Source organism: Pogona vitticeps, chromosome 2 (assembly GCF_051106095.1).
Source record: "Pogona vitticeps strain Pit_001003342236 chromosome 2, PviZW2.1, whole genome shotgun sequence".
Lineage (NCBI taxonomy): Eukaryota > Metazoa > Chordata > Lepidosauria > Squamata > Agamidae > Pogona > Pogona vitticeps.
Window position 1 is genome coordinate 189,439,736 of NC_135784.1, and position 25,996 is coordinate 189,465,731.

A 25,996-nucleotide genomic window follows, 5' to 3' on the forward strand; every position below is an offset into this window, starting at 1 on the left:
TATACCACTGAGAAATTGATAAATAATTTAGGTGAATGCAAAGTTTTATAGCAATAACTAAGATTTTGCCTATAAAGTTTAATAACTGGTAATAGCAATAGTTAATTATCTGTGTTTTATAGTTACTGTGAAGAAATTAAGACATTGGGGAACATGGAATCCATCTTGGGAATTTAAACTTCTCTGTGAATGCCTCGGAAAAGTTGGCTGAGAGTTGGGCAGTCAATGTGTGCCTTGAAACAAAAAAGAGGGTAACATCTGCAGCTTATCTCTTCTGGGAGAGCCTTCATGGCCAAGTCAGCGCCTTCCTGAAGACAGTGCTAACTGGGAAATGACTTCCGCTCTGTGAAGGGAGCCGTGCAGAAAGTGTTCTTGCTTTCATTAACTTTCCCAGGAACTCAAAGCCTAATAAAAGAGGGTTCAGTAGTTGGGATAGCTTACCTCTCAGGAAATGCTACAGTAAGTTGCTGTCCTATGACGGATGCACTCCGTGTATGCTTCAGAACTACGATAGGCTCTATGATAATACATGAGTACAGTATTAGGTAAATTAGCTCAGCTTTATTATTTTCTGATGTGTTCTCTTGAATGCCTTAGCTTGGTCTCAGCTGAATTTTTGCTCCAAATGCTTTTTGAAACCTTTTGTCTTTTGACTGTAATAAAACATAAAAATCACTTCAACTAATTGTCGGGGGGGAGTTGCCTCAAAGGGCTTGTGCTAAACTAGGTCTTGTCTTGACCAGGTAGCAAGGGGTTTGGTACTCTTGTTGGTCTCGTGGCAGCTCTATCTTGCAAGGTGGGTGTAGGGATCCTAAGCAGCTAGCTTGGTGGGTTTTTGGACTCCCTTGAAACACTGCCAGATCTGAGTAGACTGAAGTGTTTGAAGGCACCAGTGCCAGGCTGGTGGCTGAGTGATAGAGGAACTACCCGAATGCAGTAAACTCCCCTTTCTCCTTTTATTTCCTCCTCCTCTTCAATTCTTCCTCTTCTCCAGCCATCAAATGGTCTTCCACTACTGATGGTTCTTTTCCCACTTTTTCCTCTCTGCCAAAATTAGTCTCTCTCATTGGTGGTCACACTCCCAGCTTCCATTCTTATCCTGACGTACCCTCCAAATTGAGGTCCTTCTTCAAATCCTCCATGCCAGCAGCACTAATCATAGAAGGATATATTATCGGGGATGATGGAGTAGATTGTCCTCATATCAATCACATGCATTATTACAATTCAGAATTAGTTAAATGGGGTTATTGGTTTCCTTTCTTAATTATTTATTTATATGCTGCTCTTCTTCCCATAAGGGACCAAAGGTGGCTTGCAGCAATTAAAACTGTACAATTATAACAAACTTTAAATGCTATATAAAAATAAAAATTAAAAAATCCATATTAGAAGCAACTTTAAAAACATTTTTAAACATGTAAAAAGATCTAAATGTCATAGACTCCCACTTATTGCTTAAAAGCTTGCCTGAAAAGGAAGGTCTTTGCCTGAGGATGGAAAGAAAACAGGGAGCCCCCCCCCCATCTGGATTGCTGGACCATTGCATTCCAAAGCCTGGGAGCAACCGATAAGGCCCTCTTTCCCAAATGAGCTTGGGAAGGTGGTGGAGATGCGAGAAGGGCCTCCCCAGAAGATCTTAAAAGCTGAGTAGGCTCATATGGGGTGATATGATCCTGTAAACCTCTTAGACCCAAACCATATAGAGCAGGGGTCTCAAACATGCAGCCCGGGGGGCATTTGCGGCCTGCTGGATGATAGTTTGTGGCCCCTGCCTTGCCTGCCCCCGTGTCCTCTGCTGTCAAGAAAGCCTTGCCTCGCTCAGTGACTCTCCCCCAAGACAGCACCTCTTACACCCTCCATCCGGAACTGCAGCCAGCCCGCCTGTCCGCCAGCTGGCAGGCTGCAGTTCCGGATGGAGGGTGCAAGAGGTGCTTCTTGGGGGAGAGCCAGTGAGCGAGGCACGCTGCTGGCCCTTTCCCCCGGGCTCCCGAGCCGCCGCCATGCGATGCCTGAAAGCGAAGCTCACTCCCAGCCAGTCCTCGAAGAGCGGCTCTAAGCTGCCAACAGCAGCTGCCATGGCCACCGCCTTTTCCAGGGAAGCAGCTCTCTGGCTCTCTTTCTCTCTCGGCACCCCCAGCACCAGCCCGGCCAGCGGCTGCCTCAGCGCCCGGCAGTGCTTCCTCCTCTGCCACCACAAAACACTGGTGCAACTCTGTAAATGGGGCAGAATCTGAGAAGAATGAGTACACAAAGACTCCTACACTGCCTTCGGTTTAATTTTTGTTCATCCCTGCAGGAAAAGTGCTGCTGAATTATTTCTTCGATGTCCTATGAAATGTCAAAGGAATTATGTTGTGCTGCCTTGCATCTGATCTCATTCCTGGACATTTTAGTTTGTTCAAGTTCCTAATTGTTATTATACAAAAATATCCTGACTTGGAAAGTCCCCGGTCTTTCCCAGAATGGTATGTTCCAGGTGTTGAGCTCCATCCAGCAAGGCCAAGGCCCAACATTTGTTGCCTTGTTTTCAGCCTCAAAGCAGCAGGTTGATGCTGCTTCACATTTATTGCAAAAATGCTACCCGTGACTCCAGTGGTTTGTGTGTCTGTCTATCTTCTTTACACAGACTTTCTCATCTTGCTTGACTGGTATCTTTCCAGTTCTCAGTTACTTACCTTTCAGTCCTGTCACAGGCAACATTTCCCCCTTCGTCACTTTGAATTCTGGTTCAGTTTCATCCCCAATGAATTTACCAGAACTCCTTATCCCCCTGCAACTCAGTAGCATGGAATTATACACTATGTAAAAAGGAAGATTCATGTGATTTGGCTGAAGGGGAATTGTAAAGATACCAGTTTAAATTTATGAGATGTGGGTGATCAGGCTTAGTTCCCTAAGTTTGTAGGCTTTTAACAGAGAATGGGAATGACAGCTGGTTTCCTTTATACCCTATATTTGTAATATTCAGCAAAATATTTTAATAAAAATATAATTCAGTTGTGCATTGTAATAAAAATATAAAAGTACAGACTTTGCTATTTTTTTGCCAATTTGTTTGCCATTATAAATCCTCTTGACAAAGATATACTGACAAATGTATTAAAACATACACAATATTTACAGTGCAACCTGACTGAATTATTATCACTGACTACAGTATATACACTGAAACCACTTTACAGTGATGCCTCCACTTACGACCATAATCCGTTCCGGAATGATAGTTGTAACTCGAAATGGTCATAAGTTGAAGCACCATTTCCCATAGGAATGCATTGGAACGCCATTAATCCGTTCCGGACAAAGAAAAAAATCACAAAAAAAAACCTGCAAGACTCATTGGAAGTGCGATTAATCCCTTCCAGCCAAGGGGAGGGGGGGAGAAAAGCAAGGGAAGCATGCAGGACCCATTGCAAAAGCACAGAAAACAAACAGAGGAGATTGGAAATGCAGAGAGAACAAAGGGACCAGGTCGGAAATGCACAGAAATCAAAGGGAGCAGATCAGAAATGCAAAAAGAACAAAGCAAAAAGCAACAGAAGCATGCAAGACACATCAAAAATGGGGAGGGGGACCCAAAAGCAACCAAACCCCCAAGACCCATCAGAAATGGGGGGACCAAAAAACAAAACAAAAAAAAAAACCAAGACCCATCACAGCACAGAAACATAACCCCCCAGCAGCAGAAAACCACGCTGCAAAAATACCAAGAACAGTTTTTAAAAAGCATAAAGCAGCACCAAACCTTAGCAGGCAGCCTCCTCCGATCGCAAACTCTCTAACTGCCGGGGTGAAAGAGCTACAAAGCAGCAGCCTCTTTCGCCACCTTCAGTTAGCAATCTGAATTTCCCGCCTTTTTCTGTTTGTAAGTGGAAGCTCTGGTCGCAAGTAGCAGCAAAATTTTGCAGCCGGAGCTGGTCATAAGTCGAATTGGTTGTAAGTAGTGACGTTCGTAAGGCAAGGCACCACATACTGCTGCTTAGTAGCACCTCACTGAGATCTCTGGCTGCTGTATTTTCTCATGATTCCCAGTAAATATTTCCCAGTTCAAGAAACTGAAGTTTCTGTTGCCTTAAACATACTTTTCAGGTAGTGACTCAAGTTCCACATGTGGGTTGTAGCAAGTGACTCCATACTATTTGCTTTAAAACATAGAAAGAAGAAAGTGAGAGACAAGAGAGGAAAAACAGAGTCTCTGTATGGACCAGAAGCTCAGGTCTGCCCAGTGGAAAGCCGAGAAGACAAGGAGAAAACAGATGTGCTTTGCATGCTTGACAGCTGTTGCATATGAACAAATTGGTGCGATTTACACATGGTTCAATCCACTTTCCTTTGATCTTGCTTCATGCCCTTGGCCTCCACCCACTTCTAGAACACAAACATCCAAACTGGAATTTGAATTGTAGCTAAAAAATATTCCCTGCTGCAGGTTTACAGTGAGCGCATGTTTACACCTGTATACCGGTGCTACAGTATGATTTGATGGCAAACAATTATTATTGTTTACATGAGTTGAACTATAATGTCTTTCTCCAAGGAGGAAAAAAGAATTGTACCAAATTAAAGGTGAAAAACTAAAAGTCTACTGGTGATCTGCTCTTCGAATAGAAGAGCAATCCTGATCCACAGGGAGAAAGAATACTGTACTTGGGGAACTAGCCATCTCTGCATTGTAGTTATGCCATAAGAAGGTGAGTGAGAAGCAGAAAAAACAGGGAGAGAGGGAAGGAAGGACGTAAAAACATATAAGTATTTAAAAAGATGGGTCTCATAGTGCAGCCTAAAAAAAAAGTGAATTGGAAAACATTACTCATTTCAGAGACATCTCTTATAAAGCAAGGCATTTGATGAAATTATCTGCTTTCAGTCTCTCCAAAGTTTTAAAAACAAGATGGCAATGATGAATGGCCAAAGAGAGGGGCCAAAATCAAATTCCAGGAGGAGAAACTGGGCTTAACTGTGGCAAAAACTGTTTTTAGATATACATTTGTCAGAGGGAATGGAGTGACACCTTCCTCTAGTTACAAATCTCTTACGATGTGTCCGCTGTTTATTATGTCTTCAGCACCTGATGATGGGTGAGCTGAAATGCTAGTGGTAACTTGCACCATGAACAGAACTTTGATACTGTTGTAACAACTCTGACTCACGCAAAGCACCAAAACAATGATGCCACCAAGAAATGAACATGCATGTGTGAACCGGTTTTGCTTGAAAAGAAGCAAGAAGACAAAATATCTAGTGTTGGTTTGCCAAGGCTTCTTGAATGGCCTCACTGCAGCCATTCAGCTCCATCTGGTTGAGAGCATTGCTGATGCGCTCCACGGTGGCATCTTGGCCTGCCTGCAGCCTCCAATGTCTCAGCATCTCATATTGTGCTTCTCTGAAGGAATGCTGTTCTATAGTAATTCTCTCCACTACATTTTCTTTCAGTCCCAGGTACCGTATAAATTCCTTCCACCGGATTGGTGGCACTTGCTCCATAATAGCATACAAAACTTCAGGACCTGGGGGAGAGGAATGGAGAAGACACCAAATTATGCTGTGAATGTTATTTCCTCTCCAACCTGTACCATGATTTGCTCTACATGGCACAAAATTTTTCCTAGCAACATAATTTTTTTCCATCAGTGTACATGGGCTCCAATTCTGTACAGATTTAGCAAGGCTAAAACTCATTGGATTCACCAAACCATACCTTTCGATAAATATGCTTAGGACCGCAGTAAACAAATATGAAGTTGCATTTCATATCTGTATATAGCTCAAATATATAAGTGTATGTTGTCATTCATTCTGAAGTACACAGGGCATGATTCTAAGCAAAATATTCACACTGGGTGTCATGTTCACACACTTGTGACTGATGTGCTTATATCTGTCCCTTTCTCCTGAAACTTGGGGCTCTGTCCGTACGGTTCCTATGGTAACAGCTCAGCGTGAGGTTTGAACTAGGTGTCTTCCAACCAGCACCACGAGTTTTTTTCAAGATGGTACCCATCCTCGTATGGGAAAGGCCCGAACAACTCCTCCTCATTTTCCTCTCCCCACTTAAATATTTTTTTAAAATGAAGCCACACTCACGATTTGGGATCTGCCTCTTTTCTGCAGATCTCACACAGTCTGGTAGAGGCACACTTGCGGTTAACTGTGTCAACTGTTTTGTTTCTAGAGGTGGCACCAGAAGAGTGCAGTCTGCAACCTGTGCAGCAAAATAAAAATAAAATAAAATAAAATGTAAAAAAGGACATAAGATTTACATAACTACACTGATAACTGCTCGATCTTTGTGTCATCATTTGGGGATTGCAAAAACCTGACAGGAACAGAATTCCAGGAGACAAGACCAATGGTGGCTTTGGTCACCTTCCCCTACTCTGTTCAGATCAGCTGCAGGTTGATCCATACTAGCTCCAATATTGAAGGCAAACAGTTCCTCCCCCCCGGCCCCCTTCACTGGCAAAAAGAATCTCTAAACCACCCTCCACTGGGCTAAACTACAGCATTTCCTTTCTATATGGCTGGCTGAGAGGAGGTACTGTCGACCCCTCAGTGATTAGCTGGTGGGATCGGAACCACCATCCCACCCTGAACACATCCCATCTTATCTGGTTTTTTAAACTAAGGAGAGTTGGCTCTGATTAGTCCTTGGATGGGAGGCCACCAGGAATATCAAGTATCTCCAGATAAGGCTACGAAGGAAATCTGCCTGATGCTCTGAGAAGCCATTCCTAGTCAGTGCTAACAACACTGATAGATGGACTTGTTATCTGACATAGTATATAACATAGCCGCCAATCCATCTAAGATTCCCAAGAGCACAAAACAAAACACAGAAACCATTCATCAATATCTCAGAACCTAGGTCTCCCGTATGCTTCACCTCAAGTGCCTATGGCTGAAGTTAAGAGTACTGGGAAATAAGACAGTTACCTTTGAAGTAGGTTCTCTCATTGACTCCGGGGTCAAAGCTGGAAGTGAAAAATATCAAAGGAAACTAAATCAAATGAAATTATCTATTCTTAGTTTGTTGTTGATGAGATAATCTTTCTTTTCTTTTGGGTTGTTGACCTAATCGAGAAGGTTTCCCCCAGGGGCCCTGATTGGGAGGAAGGTGGACTCCTGTATCTGTTTAGCTAAAGGGATACATCAAATAGAGAGGAAACATGAGTTTTTGAAGATGATTAGGAGTTCCAAATATATTTAGCTTATTTGAAAGGACCTACATCTACTATAAGTAAATCAGAGATTTATTGGTGGATATTCGGAGATATTCATGGGGTAGTCTTAAGGTTTAAACTCACAAAATAAATCAGAAGATGGCTTCTGTTTCTTCTGACGATATTGCTTGGCAATTTTCCTTGTCAGGAAGAATATACAACAAGCTCCAAAGATGATGACCAATGAGCTGAGGACAAACATGACTTCTGTATGGAAAAAAAAAGCATATTGAAGGCATGACATCAGACAATGATTTCAAGAGCAGTGTGATGAAAAATGAAGACAGAAGAGGAAAATGTGACACACAGAACCAGAATCCACATGCGGTATTACAACAGGGATGGGCAAAATATGTTCCATGGGTTGTACATGGCCTTCAAGGCCCTGCAAGACCCTTTCCATGGCTGTACCATTCCATCTAATATGTTTGGGAAACAGAAAATGGCAAAGCACCACCTCAAAATTCTCTGGGGATACAATCTGCCCTTTCTATGACTCCCACTCCATCCCTAAAAGGCTTTTTCATAAAAAATGGTAATTATTAAACCAGTTACTTAAAAAAAATTAAAAGCAGGTTCGGTTGGGTTTTTGCTTAAAGAGGCTCTGGGAAGGGCGAGGTTTAATTTTGAAACCAAATTGTGCCTCTAAAGCTTCCGGGGAGGTGTCTTCCATTTTCGGCACTACTAAGTATGTTTTTTTTTCTGGGATCAAAGGATCCCATACCTCAAAGGTCCAAAGCAAAAATGGCACCTGGACCCTCAGAACCCTGTATTAGAGAAATGATTGTAGAACTCACGTTGGGAACTTGATGGATTCATTACCGGAAGCGGTTCCTTACAATATGGTTCACAGTCAAGGCTGTTGCAGCTAAGAGACAAAAAAAGGAATATTGAGTTACACAGGAAAAAAAAAGCTAGATGTATTTAGACCACTCCTGTTTCACTGCACCTTCACTGTCTACTCTGGTAGTTGCCAACATGGCACCTGTGAGCACAGTGCAGCCTTGGGAACTTACTAGGGCACATATACAAGTGTCCAAGATTATGAGATCAAATCTGCCTCAATGAGATCTCCACACCCAGCTCTGGCCTCTTCTTCCTACTCTACGTAGGTGCACATACATTTTCCTCCTGTTCCTCTATGACCAGATGGCCTCCCTGCCATTCTAGATGCAAGCTGGAGAAAGAGAAAACAAAGCAAAACACTCCTTCCTGGGGAAACAAAACTGGCCTTCCAGATGTACAGGAAGTAGCTGGTGGAAGAGAAAGGGTTGCTGCAGTTAACACACAGATGGAGGGTAGGAGATCTGGAAGAAAACAGAGTTCCTGCAGTGCTGCTATTTGTCTCATACAATGTCTCTGTCTCTGCAGCGGGACCAGCAACAAATGGCAGCTAGAAAGGTGCTCCATACAGTCCACACCAGGCTAGTCTCACAAAGCAAGAAAAAGAGCTCCATTATTTTAAAAATGGAAAGCAAACCTAGCTATGGAGATTGAAGGACTTCTACACATACACACACTGGGTACTCAATTTACCACCCTCAGAAGGATGGTAGGCCGAGTGAACCTCAGGCTCTGCTCTCATGAGCAGAGTTTTGGCTGCAGTACTGCAGTTTAACCACTGCACCATGAGGTAAAAAAAAACTGAGGTGGCCCAAGTGTGTTTTACAAAGACACACAACAAGTTTCCCCACCTGGTGCACGGGGAGCAGCTGTTTTCATTTTTCCGAAGAAAGAATCCAGGGAGACACTCACATATTGTGTCCTTAAATTTGGTACCTGCAAAGGAAAGAAAAATGAGAAAAGCAGATAATTATTACCAGGAAACTATATGCCAATATTCATTGCCCACGGCCAAGCTAGATGTGATATACAGCATCTGTGTTCAGGATCTCTTTGGATTTAAAAGAAAGTTTAAAAACAACTGAAGATCATCTGACTCAAATGAGAACTGCAGTGATAGCAGAAGAGCATATACAGTAACTCTTTCCTTGAATGCTGTAAGGCCATTCTGTGGGGGGGCACATAGGTACTCATGGAGCACATGTACATTTTCCCTTCCTGAAGTTACTACTTGCCTCATGAGGGAACATATGTAGGCACTATTTGAGTCACTTTATGTTCTCTCTCATAAAGGAAACGGAAGTTTCAGGATTATGATTTTAATCAAGAAAAACAGGACCTTTCATATATAATGGTATCTAATCTTGAGCTCATGGGCCATTATTACTTTTAAAGTGATGGGAGACACGGATTATAGATCTCCTGTATCATATCTATTTCACCAAGAAGGTGTGGGGAGGGAATGCATGAATCTGATAGTATAAGGACTGGAAGAGAATGCACAATATTGCAATGGTTTCTGAAGAGCTGTTTCACAAATACAGTAACTGAGGAAACACAGCAGTTCAATGTTCTAGGCAGGTGACAGATAACATTCACAAGGTGGTGGTTACAGTGATAAAAAGAAAGATAACATGGAAGGAAACTGCTCCAAAGGAATGGAACTGTTAAGATGGAAAGAAGCTTGGTAGCTCATTTATGTGGAAGTTTGGGAAATTCTTCAGGAAAACCTGACTTCTGAGATTTATCTAAAGAAAGAAGAGGAAAAGTCATTGCAAAAGGCGAATAAGAAGAGTGTGATCTCTAAATCATTAAAATGTGGAGTTTGCGGAATAATCCAGCTTCTTATCATAACTGTACATAGACTATGTCCTTAGTTTCCATGAAGGACAGTCATTTGTTGACCTAATGGAACCAGCAACTCAGTCTCTCTGCTGAGATTTGTAAAATCTCCCCAGTAATGAACCAAGGAGTGAAAAATTGGTGTGCAAATAATCACAAATTGTTATTATGCTAGCTTGAGGGGATGCCTGCAGATATGGCTTACCACCTTGTATCTCCTTCTCAAAGAGCCAAAACGAGTTACTGGCTAGTTGCTAGTGATAATTCCTAGGTTCTAGAAAAACTGGATTCACCTCTGTAAAGTTTTATGCATATTTATAGTCATTCAGTGTTAAATCATCATCATCATCATCATCATAGAACTCCAGAGCTGGAAGAGACCCTATGGATCATCAAGTTCAGTCCCTATATTATACTGTAATTAGTATATTATTTATGCTATTAATATATGTTAGTATACACTATATTGTAATATATATACTGTATATTACATAAAGTATGTTAATATACTAATATTCTATATATAATTAACATATCAATAAAATGATTATATACTATTTATAATTATATTATTTAAAATTATAATTATATAGTTACATATTACAATATAATCAGTATATTGTCCATACTAATAGAGGAGAAAGAGAGAGAATGTATATGGACCTCAATGTCTGTGTCTATTTCTCACATAACTCCAAGACTGTGAAATGTACTATACTTACTAGGGGTGTGGTGTGTATCTAAGTCTTATCTAATTAAAAAACAAAGAAATATAAACTTAGGGTAACTTGGGGGTAATTTAAAAATCTTTTTGTATCTTGCAATACCACCGTCAGTCACTAAGTGGCAGAAATTTCTAAACAATATGCAACTGGCTAGACATATTTATTTCTGAGGATTTCCAAGGCAGTGGCACACTGGCTAAAAACAAATCCAAAGGAATACAGACTCTTGGGCACAACTGCAAGGCCCCCAAACATGACCCCTATTAATATGTCCAAAAGGTCGCAGAAAGATGGGGAAAGAGAGGAAGAAGCTTGTTCTGCCAGGGAGGTCAGTAAGCAAAGATAACCTCTGCACATGTATCAGACCGGAGGTCAAGGCCGCAACTATACCTACAATGCTAATGTACTGAAAAACAGACCACAGATGTATAAAACAAATAATACAAATGGAGTGGAAGGAATAATGAGTTAAAATGAGAGAGAAGCAATGTAATAGGAAAAATAAAGTGAAAATACAGATTAAAGGATATACAGTGGTGCCTCGCTTAACGAGCGCACCGTATAACGACAAAATCGCACAGCGATTCGTTCTTTTGGATCGCTAATGCGATCGCTCAACGAGCTTTAGATAGGGAGAAATTCGCTTTGCGAAGATCGGTAAGCGTTTCACTTACCGATCTTCGCAAAACGAAGCTCCGACGATCAGCTGTTTGGCTGACAAATTGGCCGCCGGAAGCCCCAAAATGGCTGCGCGCAGCGTTTTCGCGCCCTCCCCTCGCTTAACGAGAGCGCGAAAATGGCTGCCGGCCATAGGAAACCTCGCTGAACGGTGAGTATAGGAGCCTTTTGGAACGCATTAAACGATGTTTAATGCGTTCCAATGGCTTTCCCTGTCCCGTTCAGCGATGTTTCGCTATAGCGAAGGTTAATCCGGAACGGATTAACCTCGCTATGTGAGGCACCACTGTACATTTTGCCAGAACACAAAGAGATTGCATAAACATGTTGCATCAGTACAGAGCAGAGGTTCCGCGTACAAAATGAAAGCGATGTGGCCTGGGGGCTGGGAAGTCCCATTGGAAAGAAACCAATTCTGTTCTGGGTGTACTCACAATCTTGCCTGATTGTTCCATTTTGACAGCGACTGCATTTCTTGCAAAAGAACTCAGGTTTGTCTGAAGTCTGGTACTGATTTTCTCCACAGCCACAAACGGTGTCGCGCTCAGGAGTACAGCTGGATATTGTTATCTGTCCAAAGCCTAGACCAGGAAGAGAGGGGTCAATTGATTAATACTGCATAGTTTATACTTGGCAATATAGTATAAAGCTGTCCAAGTGCAAACAGAAATTAATCCCTATCTCATGCAGCTTTCAATGGCAGGCCATAAAACAGAATCTTTTGAATGAGAGTTACCTGTCTTTGTATATTACATTTTTGCGATGTAAAACAAAGATTATACAATTAAACTGCTTTGGAATTAACATATGAAAATGCATTTGATGCTCCCAAGAGGACTTTACATAAAGAGCCTCCTGTAATGTTTGTTATAAGATTGTGTGATTAAATACCCCTCATCATTTTAGCCCTATTAACTGAATACTCCGTCCAAATAAAAAGTTCAAAACCATCGGTATCTTTCATTATAATCATGCTCTTGGATTGTGACCCTTATGTTACATATAGAACAGCGCTATTCGCAAAAGCGGCCAGAAACATTCGGGCTAATTTTCTGAAAGCCATTGCGATCAATTGTGTAGGAGATTCTCAGATATGAGGGGTCTCTTATTATTTTATATGTCTGGTTTTATCATGATCTTAATTGACCATATCTGTATTTTAAACAATTGTGACGGCTTTTAGCTAATACAATAAACTTGAACTGAACATATAAGAAGAAAAGACTTACTTGACCGGCAGCGTCCACATCCAAAGCACTTATCAGAATAATTTTCTATGGACATGAAGGCATTTGGGCGGCACACTGCACACTTGGTTGCCTTATCTTGCCCTGAACAGTGTTCTGCCACGTATGTTCCTACAAAATAAAGAAACTACAATTCAAAATAAAAAATGAAAGGTGGGGTGGTGGTCTTCACCCTTTCAAACCCCAGGGCAAACTCTAACCAAGCATATAAATAATTAAAAGGGCACACGAGGCATGCTGCCGCTTTCAAGAGGACTCTCTGTTCCAGTTACAACTTTTGCATGCTTTTGGGGGTTGTTGTTACACTGGCACTGTTCATGCACACACAAAACCCAGCCGCCTCGAGGAAAGCAGTGAGCAAAGGAGGTAGGCAGGAAAGCTCTTGCTTGCTGCCACACTTGGTACTAACTGTGATCTCTAAGCTATAGTTCCTAAATCATTCTGTGTTCTGAAAGGGCATATTCTTTGAACATATAGATAAGAAAGGTGCTCTGAGCAACCATGATAACAGGAGAAGAAAGCAAGCCAATTATTTTGCCAAGGATGAAGAAAATATGTAAACAAACAGTGTCTTCTTCCATTCAATTAGGAATTCTCTGAGAAGACAAAGGGACAGAGGCAGTAGCTGCTACCCATGCATTCAAGTATCAGTATTACATATGCTCTGATGTTTGCCTCTGACTGGAGAATAGTTCAGCACCTCCTTGCTCAAAGTTTCAAACAGCCAAAGAATTCAACCCGTATATTATTGATGGGAAAGCATGAACCAGACTTAATGTACAATATATACAGTTTTATTTTGGGCAAGAATCCTGTAGAAGAAATGGAGTAGCCCTCATAGTCAACAAAAAAGTGGGAAAAGCTGTACTGGGATACAATCTCAAAAATGAGAGAATGATTTCAATACAAATCCAAGGCAGACCTTTCAACATCACAGTAATCCATGTTTATGCACCAACCACCAATGCTGACGAGGCTGAAATTTACCAATTCTCTGAAGACTTACAACACCTTCTAGAACTGACACTAAAGAAAGATGTTCTTGTCATTATAGGGGACTGGAATGCTAAAGTAGGGAGTCAAGTGATAAAAGGAACAATAGGTACGTTTGGCCTTGGAGTTCAAAACGAAGCAGGGCAAAGGCTAATAGAGTTTTGTCAAGAGAACAAGCTGGTCATCACAAACACTCTTTGCCAACAACACAAGGGGCGACTCTACACATGGACATCACCAGATGGGCAATACCGAAATTAGACTGATTATGTTCTCTGCAACCAAAGATGGAGAAGCTCTATACAGTCAGCAGAAACAGTCAGACTGTGGCTCTGATAATCAGCTTCTTACAGCAAAACTCAAGCTTAAACTGAGGAAAGTAGGAAAAACCACTGGGCTAGTCAGATAGAAGGTAAAGGTTAAAGGTAAAGGTTCCCCTTGACAATTTTTGTCCAGTTGTGTCCGACTCTAGGGGGCGGTGCTCATCCCCGTTTCCAAGCCATAGAGCCAGCGTTTTGTCCGAAGACAATCTTCCGTGGTCACATGGCCAGTGCGACGTAGACACGGAACGCTGTTACCTTCCCACCGAGGTGGTCCCTATTTATCTACTTGCATTTGCATGCTTTCGAACCGCTAGGTTGGCGGGAGCTGGGACAAAGTGACGGGAGCTCACTCCGTCGCGTGGATTCGATCTTATGACTGCTTGGTCGTCTGACCCTGCAGCACAGGCTTCTGCGGTTTAGCCCGCAGAACCACCATGTCCCTCCGCAGCGCCACCACGTCCCTATAATCTAAACCAAATCCCTTATGAATACACAGTGGAAATGAAGAACAGATTTAAGGAACTAGATTTGGTGGACAGAGTGCCTGAAGATCTATGGATGGAGGTTCGTAACATTGTACAGGAGGCAGCAACAAAAAACATCCCAAAGAAAAGGAAATGCAAGAAAGCAAAGTGGCTGCCCAGCGAGGCCTTACAAATAGCAGAGAAGGGAAACAAAATGCAAGGGAGACAGGGAAAGTTACAGAAAATTGAATGCAGATTTCCAAATAATAGCACGGAGAGACAAGAGGGCCTTCTTAAATGAACAGTGCAAAGAAATAGAGAAAAATAATAGAAAGGGAAAAACCAGAGATCTGTTCAAGATAATTAGAGATATTAAAGGAACATTTTGTGCAAAGATGGACATGATAAAGGACAAAAATGATAGGGACCTCACAGACCAGAAGACATCAAGAAGAAGTGGCAAGAAAACACTGAGGAATTATACCAGAAAGATCTGGATGTCCCAGACAACCCAGATGGTGTGGTTGCTGACCTGGAGCCAGACATCCTGGACAGTGAAGGCAAGTGGGCCTCAGAAAGCCTGGCCAACAACAAGGCCAGTGGAGGTGATGGCATTCCAGTTGAATTATTTAAAATCTTAAAAGATGGCGCTATTAAGGTGCTACACTCAATATGCCAGCAAGTTTGGAAAATCCAGAGGATTGGAAAAGATCAGTCTACATCCCAATCCCAAAGAAGGGCAGTGCCAAAGAATGCTCCAACTACCATACAATTGCACTCATTTCACACGCTAGCTAGATTATGCTCAAAATCCTACAAGGCAGGCTTCAGCAGTATGTGGACTGAGAACTCCCAGAAGTACAAGCTGGATTTTGAAGGGGCAGAGGAACCCGAGACCCAAGCCGGAATTAAGATTGCCAGAAGAAATATCAAGAACCTCAGATATGCAGATGATACTACTCTGATGGCAGAAAGTGAGGAGGAATTAAAGAACCTCTTAATGAGGATGAAAGAGGAGAGCACAAAAAATGGTCAGAAGAAATATCAAGAACCTCAGATATGCAGATGATACTACTCTGATGGCAGAAAGAGAGGAGGAATTAAAGAACCTCTTAATGAGACCAAAAAATGGCCTGAAGCTAAACATAAAAAAAAACTAAGCTCATGGCCACTGGTCCCATCACCTCCTGGCAAATAGAAGGGGAAGATATGGAGGCAGTGAGAGATTTTACTTTCCTTGGCTCCATGATCACTGGAAATGGTGACAGCAGCCACGAAATCAAAAGACGCCTGCTTTTTGGGAGGACAGTGATGACAAACCTAGACAACTTCTTAAAAAGCAGAGACATCACCTTGCCAACAAAAGTCCACATAGTCAAAGCTATGGTTTTTCCAGCAACGATGTATGGAAGTGAGAGCTGGACCATAAAGAAGGCTGACCGCTGAAGAATTGATGCTTTTGAATTATGGTGCTGGAGGAGGCTCTTGAGAGTCCCCTGGACTGCAAGGAGAACAAACCTATCTGTTCTTAAGGAAATCAAGCATGAGTGCTCACTGGAAGGATAGATCCTGAAGCTGAGGCTCCAATACTTTGGCCATCTCATGAGAAGTGAAGACTCCCTAGAAAAGACCCTGATGTTGGGAAAGTGTGAGGGCAAGAGGAGAAGGGGACGACAGAGGATGAGATGGTTGGACAGCGTCATCAAAACAACCAACATGAATTTGACCCAACTCTGGGGGGCATTGGAAGACAGGAGGGCCTGGCATGCTCTGGTCCATGGGGTCATGAAGTCGGACACGACTAAACAACTTAACAACAACATATAGAGTTTTATATTTATCTTGTTTCCTAGTCAGATTCTCTTTCACGGAATGAACGGTGAAAGGGCATTGTTCTTGCAGAAAGATCATTCTTCTTTCTCCTCTAGGTAAGGACAACCAGTCACAATAATATTCATATATTCTTTCCCTACCCCTGGAAAAGCTGTAGCTTTCTACTGTTCTAAAGCCAAACTTAAGTTGCAGTAAAAAAAAATTAAAGAAAAAAGAAAAAATACAATATATATTTGAAAACTTTCAGCAGTGAAAATGTGGAACCAGAAGTGGAACAAACATGCATTACACTGTATTAAGTCTGATCATACCTTTGTGGCATTTCATACAACAGTGGCTCCCATTTGGGTGAAGATACTCTCCTATCGAGCATGTCACCAACTCCCTCCTTCCTCTTGCACTGGAGTGGAGCGAGGCCCGTTTGTCTGAGACTGTCCTTTGTACATTATCTGGGATGAGGACAGTCCCTAAGGCGTCACCAGCTTTCATTTGAATCAGGCTTAATTCTACCTGTAAAGCAAAACAGTCCTGTGAAAAAACCCTGCTTATCATCAAGGAGGAATCTCAGCTGAACCAATAAAGCAACAAAAAAGTGTCAGTGCTTTCAAAACTGTAGACTATTCAATGGACAATCAAAGAGTTATTCAGATTGATTATGGCTATGCAGTTCCAACAGGGTACAGAGGAAGGACGGGCAACATGTGAGTAGTTACACTGGAGATTTCATTTATTTCCTATATATATGTTCTGAATTGTGCAAGATTCTGCATCTTCCATATAGAAGTAGAAGAGTTTCCTCTTATTGACAGCACTGTCAGCAATTAGCATTTAGGTGCCACCATACGCCACATCTTGGCACACTCTGAATTCACCTTCTTGCTGTTCAGTCAGTATGTGAGCCAATAAAGATATACTAACCAAAGCTAGAGCATTTCTCCATTGTAATGGAACCAACATTTGTTCAAACTTTCTACAACTGTAGAATCAGAGCTTAGGGAAGTGACTTTTTCTTAATACAGTGGTGCCTCGCTTAGCGATCGCTCTGTTGAGCGACGAAATCGCTTAGCGACGCTGTTTTTGCGATCGCAAAAGCGATCGCTTTGCAATGTTTCCTATGGGGAAAATTCGCTTTGCGATGATCGCAGGGAAGCAATCGTCGCAAAGCCCCCATTTTCGGCCAGCTGATCGGCAGTTCCAAAATGGCCGCCAGGGAAAAAATGGCCACCCGCTATTTTGCCTCGCTTTACAGGCAACGAAAATGGCTGCTGCAATGGAGGATTTTCACATAAGGTTAGTTTTTAAGCCCATAGGAACGCATTAAATGCGTTCTAATGCGTTTCTATGGGCTTTTTAAAATCGCTTAGCAATGTTATCGCTTTGCAGCGATTTTTGCTGCACGGATTAATATCGCTAAGCGAGGCACCACTGTAACTGTTTCCCGAATTATTGGCTAATCTGGCTGGGAATTCCGAAGTTGTCATGAAAAAACATTTCCAAGCATTAGTTAATCTATGAGACTGTATGGTAGAACAGACATAAAGCAATAAATCCAATATTTGCAAGATCAAAACCACAGGAACACCGATTAAGTTATATACTTGTGGCAAAAGCATAAAACAGAATGTCACAACTCCACGGTGCTTAGCCTACCTCTAACTCTGAAGGACATTCTTCTTAATGGTTTTAATTGTGAGCATTCATTCAGAAATAGAGACAGAACTGCAAACTGAGATTTTATTTTATTCTTAAAATCTGTATCCTACATATTTCACTGGAATGAAATTCAAGGCAGCAAGCAAAGTTAGCAATGTTTAAAGTACTCTTTAAAACCTAAAAAGCAACTAAAAACAAGTTTATAAAAGAATTCGAATCATAATAGATAAAAATACACTCATGTGCCATTAAAGGTTTAGCCAAACACGTTTTTATGAAGCTATTCTAACACGCTTCCGACAAATCTTACAGTTCAAGATGAGGAGAATCTTTGTCAAAATGTTTTACTCAGTGGTGCTAAACCTTAGAGTGAAATTGTTTTGATCGCTTGGCCACATACCATTATTTTCCATTGTGGGATTTCTACCTGTCTTACAAACAGACACCTAAATGTGATATCCCTAGCAGAAAGGTATAAATAGGAAGGCTTTGAGGCTTAGCTAGGCCTAGCTCTCACATTTTCCTGTTCCTGCCCCATGCAAGCTGCGAGCTTTTTTTTTCCCCGAGCAGAAAGCTTAGGTGGAGCCAGGCCTAGCCTCAAAGCCTTCCAATTTCTTCTAGGTGCAGCACATTGAAGTGTCTACAAGGTGTCTGTGAGGGAGGTAAAAGAACTGTGGCATTTGTAGCCAGAAAATTCAAAAATCTCACATGTGGTTCCACATGAAGCTGCAGGATCTGAACCAGTGTTCTGCTTATGATTAGAGCGCACAAGATGAACAGATGGAAGAAGGCAGTCTCTAAGATACCCAGATCATTCAGGACTTTAAGGAACTAGGAATAGTACTCTGACTTGAGTCTGAAAACAAAACAGTAGCCAATATAATTCCACTTAAATAGATATGGTCAAAACAATTTGCTCCAAGCAGTAACCTACCTGTCTCATTTTCCACATATTTTTATGGGCTGCCCCACATTAAGCATTTTACAGCAGTTTCATGTGGCAGTAGCTAGGGGGATACGCACAACAGGTGAACCAACAACAACTGGACATTTAACAAGAGCACCAGATCAGGAGCGCTCCGAACAACAAACCTGCTATTTCAGATCCAGGTACTTCACCTACATATAGTACGTCTGCTTTGTCAAGAATATGTTTTAGATTGTTTTATTTTACCCAAGACCTTGCATCTAGCAAACAATAGTTTAATACTTCTACTACCTCTCTAGGATCGGATGAAAATTTAAAGTACAGCTATTAGCATCACCCTACTAATGACTTCGGGGGACGTGGCGGCGCTGTGGGTTAAACCGCAGAAGCCTCTGTGCTGCAAGGTTGGAAGACCAGCAGTCGTAAGATCGAATCCATGCAACGGAGTGAGCTCCCGTCACTTGTCCCAGCTCCGGCCAACCTAGCAGTTCGAAAGCATATAAAAATGAAGTAGACAAATAGGCACCACCTTGGTGGAAAGGTAATGCCATTCCATGTCTAGTCGCGCTGGCCACATGACCATGGAAACTGTCTACAGACGAACATTGGCTCTATGGCTTGGAAATGAGGATGAGCACAGTGCCCTAGAGTCGGACAGGACTGGATTAAATGTCAAGGGGAACCTTGACCTTTACTAATGACTTCACAGCCCAAGTCCCCAGCAGCTTTCACCTAGCAGTTACAGATAGATGTTGAAGAGGCCAATCACAATCTTGTTGGTCATTGGTCGAAAGGAGCACTAATGGTCCCAAGAACAACCTTCTGGGTACCAACGATTAAAAAAAAAACGCAATGAAACCCACTCATACAAACTACTGACCACCACTGAGAGGTCCAGAAGAACCAACAGGGCTGGATTTCCCAGTTCTTTCACTCATTCCTCACAGGGCTTGGTTTCAAGTCCCCTGATATTGTTGCCCTTCTCTGAACTTGTTCCAAATTGTCTGCATCCTTCTTAAAATGTGGTGTCCAGAATTGGGCACAGTTCTTATAGATGAGGCCTAACCAGTGCCAAATAGGGGGGAAATAGTACTTCTCAGGATCTGGAAACTATACTTCATGTCACTTGTAGTGTTACTGAGCCAAGTGTCCCCTATCTTGTAACTTTGCATTCCCCCCCTTAAGTACAGAACTTTACACTTATCCCTGTTAAATTTCATTCTGCTGTTTTCCACCCAGTGCTCAAGCCCATAATGATATTTCTGAATTTTGTTTCTGTCTCCCAGGGTATTAGCTATTCCACCCAATTTTGTGCAGTCTTCAGGTTGGATAAGTGTTCCTTGCACTCCCTCATCCAAATCATTAATAAAAATGTAGAAGACCACTGGGCCCAATCCTGGGTCTTGTGGTACCGAACTTGTCCCCCCCCCCCAGTTTGAGAAGGAGCCATTGATAAGCACTCTCTGAGTACAAGATTGTTTTTAACAAAGGGTCAAACAAGACAGGATGTTTGTCAGCTGATTTGCCCCCGGTCATTGTTTTTCTTTTAATGAAACTTGCAACTGAAAGTGCTGAGCCAGACAGAAGAATAGGGGAGAGAAGCTTTCATCTTTTCTCTCACCATGGACCTCACTGAATTTAACCTCACCCCACATATGAAATCTGTCTTTTGCAACAGGAGGAAAGCTCCAGTTCTGCTAGGAGATCCATTATCTTAGAATATATAACAGGGAAGTAACCAATTACGTCTGCAGTGTTGGCAAACAACTGAGTTAAGCAAATAACCTTCAGAGCCACAGGCTGGAAGTGTGATCATCGCCAACCCCATGTCTTCCAGGAAAACAGCCAGCCTGTGTGGCCTTGAGCAAGCTGCACGGTCCCAGGATGACCCTAGAAGAAGGGACTGATAAACCACTTCTGAGCACTCTATACCTAGAGATCCCTGAGAAGGGTGGCCATGGGTCAGAACTGACTTGACAGCACATTCTTCTTATTTGTACTACCATTATCATCATTATTATTCCCACAAGTTAAAAGTTCTGATTCAATCTACTGGTGACTATTAGAGAAAAATCCACTATGGAAGAACAAGCCAGGTGACCAGTATCAAAGACTGATCAAGACATCATGGATGCTTCATAAAACATGAGCCTTGTGGCACAGTGGCTAAACTGCAGTACTGCAGCCAAACCTCAACTCATCACTTGGTTTCAATCCCAGGTAGCTGGCTCAAAGTTCACTCAGCCTTCCAAGACTGGTAACTTGACTACCCGCTTGCTGCAGGAGCAATGTGGAGCCTGCATAATTAAATTGTAAGCCTCCCAGAGTGTGCTTTAAGTGCTATAGGGGAAGTATATACGCTTTTTAACATTTATTTGTTCAGTAATGACCCATTACTGAGCATTGTATATCTCACTTTTTCACTAGTCAAGGGGAGGTCAAGGAGACAATCATGGCTCTCTTTTTCCTCTCTCAATCCTATGAGATAAAAGGCATTGGCATGAAAGGGAGCTCAGTCAAAAATCAAAGGAAAGACTTAGAAAGAAGAATGGGAAAAAGTGGCTCTCCAGAGGATTTTGATTTATAAATTCCCACTAGCCCCAGCCAAAATTGTCAGTGGTGAGGGCCTATGGGCCTTGTAGTTCAAAAACACCTAGACAGCACAGCAGTCCATGCAATAAAACATATGTGCCCCTGTTGCACATCAATCTCAGTTTAGAGAAGTTTGATGTCTCTGTGATCAGGCGCCAGGCTCCTTCAAAATAAACAATAGTTTCCCCTTGTCAAAAGTACTGTATTATTTTGCACAAAGCACGATAATACACAATAAGCCAAAATGAACACTAAAAATAAGGAACTGGGGCTCTGCATCACACAATCAGCTGCGACCACCCCAGATCACACACACTTATGTTCACTACATTGTCCTCTGTCAGATACCATTGTGTTCTATCTATTTCAAAGCTTTCAATATACTCAAGCTACTTTCCTCTACAATGTCTCATGCCAGTGACAGGTAGCCAAAATATAGCCATAAGAATAAAGACTGGTGCTTACACCCCACCTTGTATGTCCATAAGTCCAGCAGAGTGTCTTCACTTTAAGGGCAATTAGTCCTATTAAACCCAAAGCTTTCACTAAGCAGATGGGATTCAGAGAAATTGTATAGACATTGCTCTCCTGTATACAGTGGTGCCTCGCAAGATGGGCGCTCCATTTAACAACGAATCCGCATTACGACGAGTTTTTTGTGATCGCAAAACGACGTTTTGAATGGGGGAATTTTGCTGTGCGATGATCGGTTCCCTGTTTCGGGAACCGATTTTCACTTCCCGACAATCAAAACAGCTGATCGTTGGGTTTTCAAAATGGCCACCGGGTGCTCAAAGTGGCTCCCCGCTGTGTTTAGGAGCCATTTTTCGCTGCACAGGCACCTGAAAATGGCTGCCCCTATGGAGGATCTTCACTGGACGGTGAGTTCTTAGCCAATCGGAACACATTAACCAGGTTTTGGCTTTTTTATTTTCGCTTTACGACGTTTTCGTTCTACAGCGATTTCGCTGGAACGAATTAATGTCATAATGCGAGGCACCACTGTATTCCAAAGGACCTGCTACACAGCAGGGAAAATATGAAAGAATCCACTGTGAAGTCACACTCAGTAAGTTGGATTTCCCTGGGTTAATTTGCTTCAGCACAGAGAGGGATGGAAATCAGCCTTGTTTACAGCTTGTTAAACATTTAAGTCCCCCCCCAAACAAACCTGGTGCCTGGGTCTGCTTGTTTCCCTCTTCCCTTCCATTTTTTCCTTTCTAAAAGCTTGCTTTCCTAGCACTGGGTCAGCCAGTAACTCACGAGGGCGGGGGGAGAGAGAGGAATCATCAGAGAGACAGTTTTCAATTTACCCTTGTTTCCAGCTTAAGGTAGATATGCTACAGCCAGCCAGAGCTATTGTTAACTGATTCCTTGCCCTTCCCCCTCCTTTGGTCACCTAGATGCCCCAGACCTTGTTTTGAAAGCCTTTAAAATGAAAAAAGGAAAAGGAAAAAACTGAAGGGGAAGGGAAAGTAAAACCAGACCCTGACACCTAGAGTAGCGAGGAGACGATTCTTCGCTACCATCCCTCTCTCATTGCTGCTATAGCAGGCTGGCATGGCTTTAAATACAATGGCTACAAACCCATCCGCATTAGCTCAAGCGATCACACCATCTAAACCAATGTGAATGCATTTCACTGCAAAATAATAGAAGCCCCAGTGTCAGAGAAACAAATTATGGATTGTGGGGGAAAAACTGAAGGTTGATTCACACAGATTTTTGTCCAAAAATAATGAGAATCAGACAATCCCACTCCTGGAGCATTTCTCATATTAACTGTCAATACATTTGCACTCTCAGCATGTCGGCAGAACTGAAAGGAAAATGTTCCCCTTCAATTTTGTCAGTCTCTTGAATATGTGAGTGTGTGACATAAAAACCTGGGATGCTCAATGTGGAATGTAGGTTCAGAGCATCAGGGCCTTATTCTTTTGCACTTACTTTGCCTACTACTACCTTAGAACATCATGGCTAGAATCCTACTGCCAATGAACGGTTGTGTAAGGCAAATGTCAAATATATGTCCAGGGATGCAGCCAGCAGCTTATTAACAACAACAATTTCCTGCCTATATCAGTAAGCCTTCCCTCACCCAAGTCTAAACTGGCAACAGGATTCTGGCTCATTTTGCACAGTTCAGTTTCTTTCTTCTGTGAAATACAATGGTCAAGAGCGAGGCTAGGGACATTAGATCTGACCAGTAACTGATTTCTTTCAGCCGATAACTTAGAAGACACATGTTCAAAGCAAATGTGATATTCATTAATTTTAAGCATCAGTGTCAAGATTCTGGATAATGAGTAACATTAGTTGTTACAGCTACACATTTTGGTGAACCATTTGGGGGTTGGTAACCTACCAGCATTAAAAACAACATATAATCCTATACAGGCTCTTTGGGGCCACTTTTGAAACCTAGTTTGAGTTAATAGGTCTGCTGTCACAGTCCATTGTTACCAATGGTAACTATGACCACGCCAACTTTCCCTCTGGAATTGACAGCAGTTCAATATATCCTATGCAATCATCCCCCAGAAGGCTAAATTTAGCCCAGAGTTCACCAGCTGTTGACCTCTATGCTGGACAGATTCCAGGGGATTTCCCTTTAGTTTATTGTTTTATTAGTACATCTCAAAGCAATAGTCTGGGATAATGAACCTGTCCACCTCCAGATGCTGTTAAACTACAGATCCCATCATCCCTGGCCATATTCATGCTGCCTGGCATCTACGAGAGTGGCAACCCAACAATATCTGCAGAACCACAGTTTCTCAGCCCCGTTGACAAGTAAAGAGTATATGTGCTGCCAACTCACCATAACTGAAATTCTGAGGAAGAATTACGAAGTAGTGGCAGGGAGGAGTTCGCCTAACAATCCCCCCCAAGGGCTCAGTGTCATCTCAAGGCAAACAAGAACATCCCAGAACTTGGAAACATTTATCTTGTTAAGAAAGAAAAAAAACAACCACCCGCCATTCCCAGTTAGCATGGAAGTTTCTGGTAGTACCAAAAAAAGAAAAAGGAAAGAAACCACGCCATGCTTTCCCAAGTTCTGGCCCAATGCCCACGCACACGAGAGAGCACCCACACCACAACTACACCGCAGGCCCAAAACCGAATCAGGGTTTTTATGCTTGTCTTGTCTGTTTTTTCTACCGGAAGCAACTCCAAGGAGTGCGCGGCGGCGTTGGCTTCCGAGCCTCCAGAAAAGGGAGCAGTCGACCCGCATCGACATGGAACTCCGTCCTCGTTGAGGGCCAGGAGCAAAAACAAAAAGGCACTTCTGGCGTTCCTTGCTTCGACTGGTTCTCCCTCAACCCCCACAAAAAATGCGAGACATACAATACAGCTCAGGAGAGCGGCTCCCGCCCTCCTCTGCTCCCAGCCCGCTCCGCTCCCCTCGGGGTTCTCCTCACTTACCACAGCCAGGAAAACTGGGACCAGCCCCAGTGGGGCCATAACGAGGCCAGCTTGTCCCCTTACATCTGTAGGCTAGGCCTTGTCGTGCGTCACTCGCTAAGATATTGAAACTTTCTGGTCTCGCAATCCAAGTTCCCTATAGAGCAGGAAGCTTGAAAAAAAAACACACAAGAAAATCCGAGGGAAAGGGTGGAGACATGGATTCCCGCCCACACACACTTTTTAGCCCGAGTCCCTGGGCTTCATTAACTCCTTCACCTCCATTGAATCCATTACACCCGGGAAAAGCCAGAGCAGAGGCATCTTTACACTCTCTTCTGCCTGTTTTTAATTCCCAAAACGTTGCTTTTGGAGGGCATCTGTCTTAGAGTTTACACAGCAATCTCCCTGTGTTCTTTTTTTTTTTTTAACATAACACAAGTCGCCCCTTTCACTTCACAGGGGCGATGGGATGTAATATATGTTGCTATAAGAAAGGAGCAAAGAGTCCGGCACTAAATTAAGGACCCATAAAATATAGTAGGATTAATTTGAAGGGCTACAGCCCACTTTTTTTTTTAAAAAAAGTCTGCCTTAGCATTATACGCTATCATCCAACAGTAGTGGTCTTCTATTTCCTCCCCAAAACAAACCTATCAGCCTCTTCTATGCAACACTATCAGTCTCTAATGCCTTTTGTTATGTACTGTCAAGTGGCTTCTGATTTATGTCAACCCCATACATTAATGACCTCCCAAAGGTCTTAGTGTTAGCATCCCTGCTCAGATCTTGCAATCTTAAAGCTGTGGCTTCCTTTACTGAATCAGTTTTCCTCTTTTTCTGCTGTGCTCAACTTCTCCCAGCATTGTTCTTTTCTCACAACATGCCCAGAATATGATAATCTATTACTTTTTTGCTTCTAAAGAGAGTTTAGGCTTGATTTGATCTAGCACTTATTTGTCTATTTGACATTCCATGTTGCATCTCCATTCCATTTCAAATTCATCAGTTTTCTTCCTGTCAGCTTTCTTTACTATCCACGTTTCACATCTTTATGCAGTGTAGCAGTCAGAAATACTATAGTATGTATGATCTTGACCACAGTCTCCAGCGATAGATCCTTGCTTTCTTCCAGTTCCTCCATAGTTGCCTTTTCAAGTCTCAGACCTCTTTCAAATTTATTGGCTAATCTCCATTTTGATTCATGACTGAGCCAATATATAGGAAATCTTTTAACTATTTCAGTT

At 42.4% G+C, this 25,996-nt stretch overlaps 1 protein-coding gene across 1 annotated transcript; it reads right to left on the minus strand.

The window, feature by feature from the left end:
• Nucleotides 1-2,939: 2,939 nt before the first annotated feature.
• LOC110076953 (tumor necrosis factor receptor superfamily member 1A) lies at nucleotides 2,940-24,977 on the minus strand. The gene is made up of 10 exons (XM_020789562.3): nucleotides 24,771-24,977; nucleotides 16,483-16,681; nucleotides 12,541-12,669; nucleotides 11,746-11,892; nucleotides 8,918-9,002; nucleotides 8,021-8,091; nucleotides 7,308-7,430; nucleotides 6,937-6,974; nucleotides 6,088-6,205; nucleotides 2,940-5,510 (listed from the first exon to the last, which is right to left on the minus strand). Exons 1-10 carry the CDS (start codon nucleotides 24,807-24,809, stop codon nucleotides 5,242-5,244), a joined length of 1,218 nt encoding a protein of 405 aa, XP_020645221.3. The 5' UTR covers nucleotides 24,810-24,977; the 3' UTR covers nucleotides 2,940-5,241.
• Nucleotides 24,978-25,996: the final 1,019 nt, after the last annotated feature.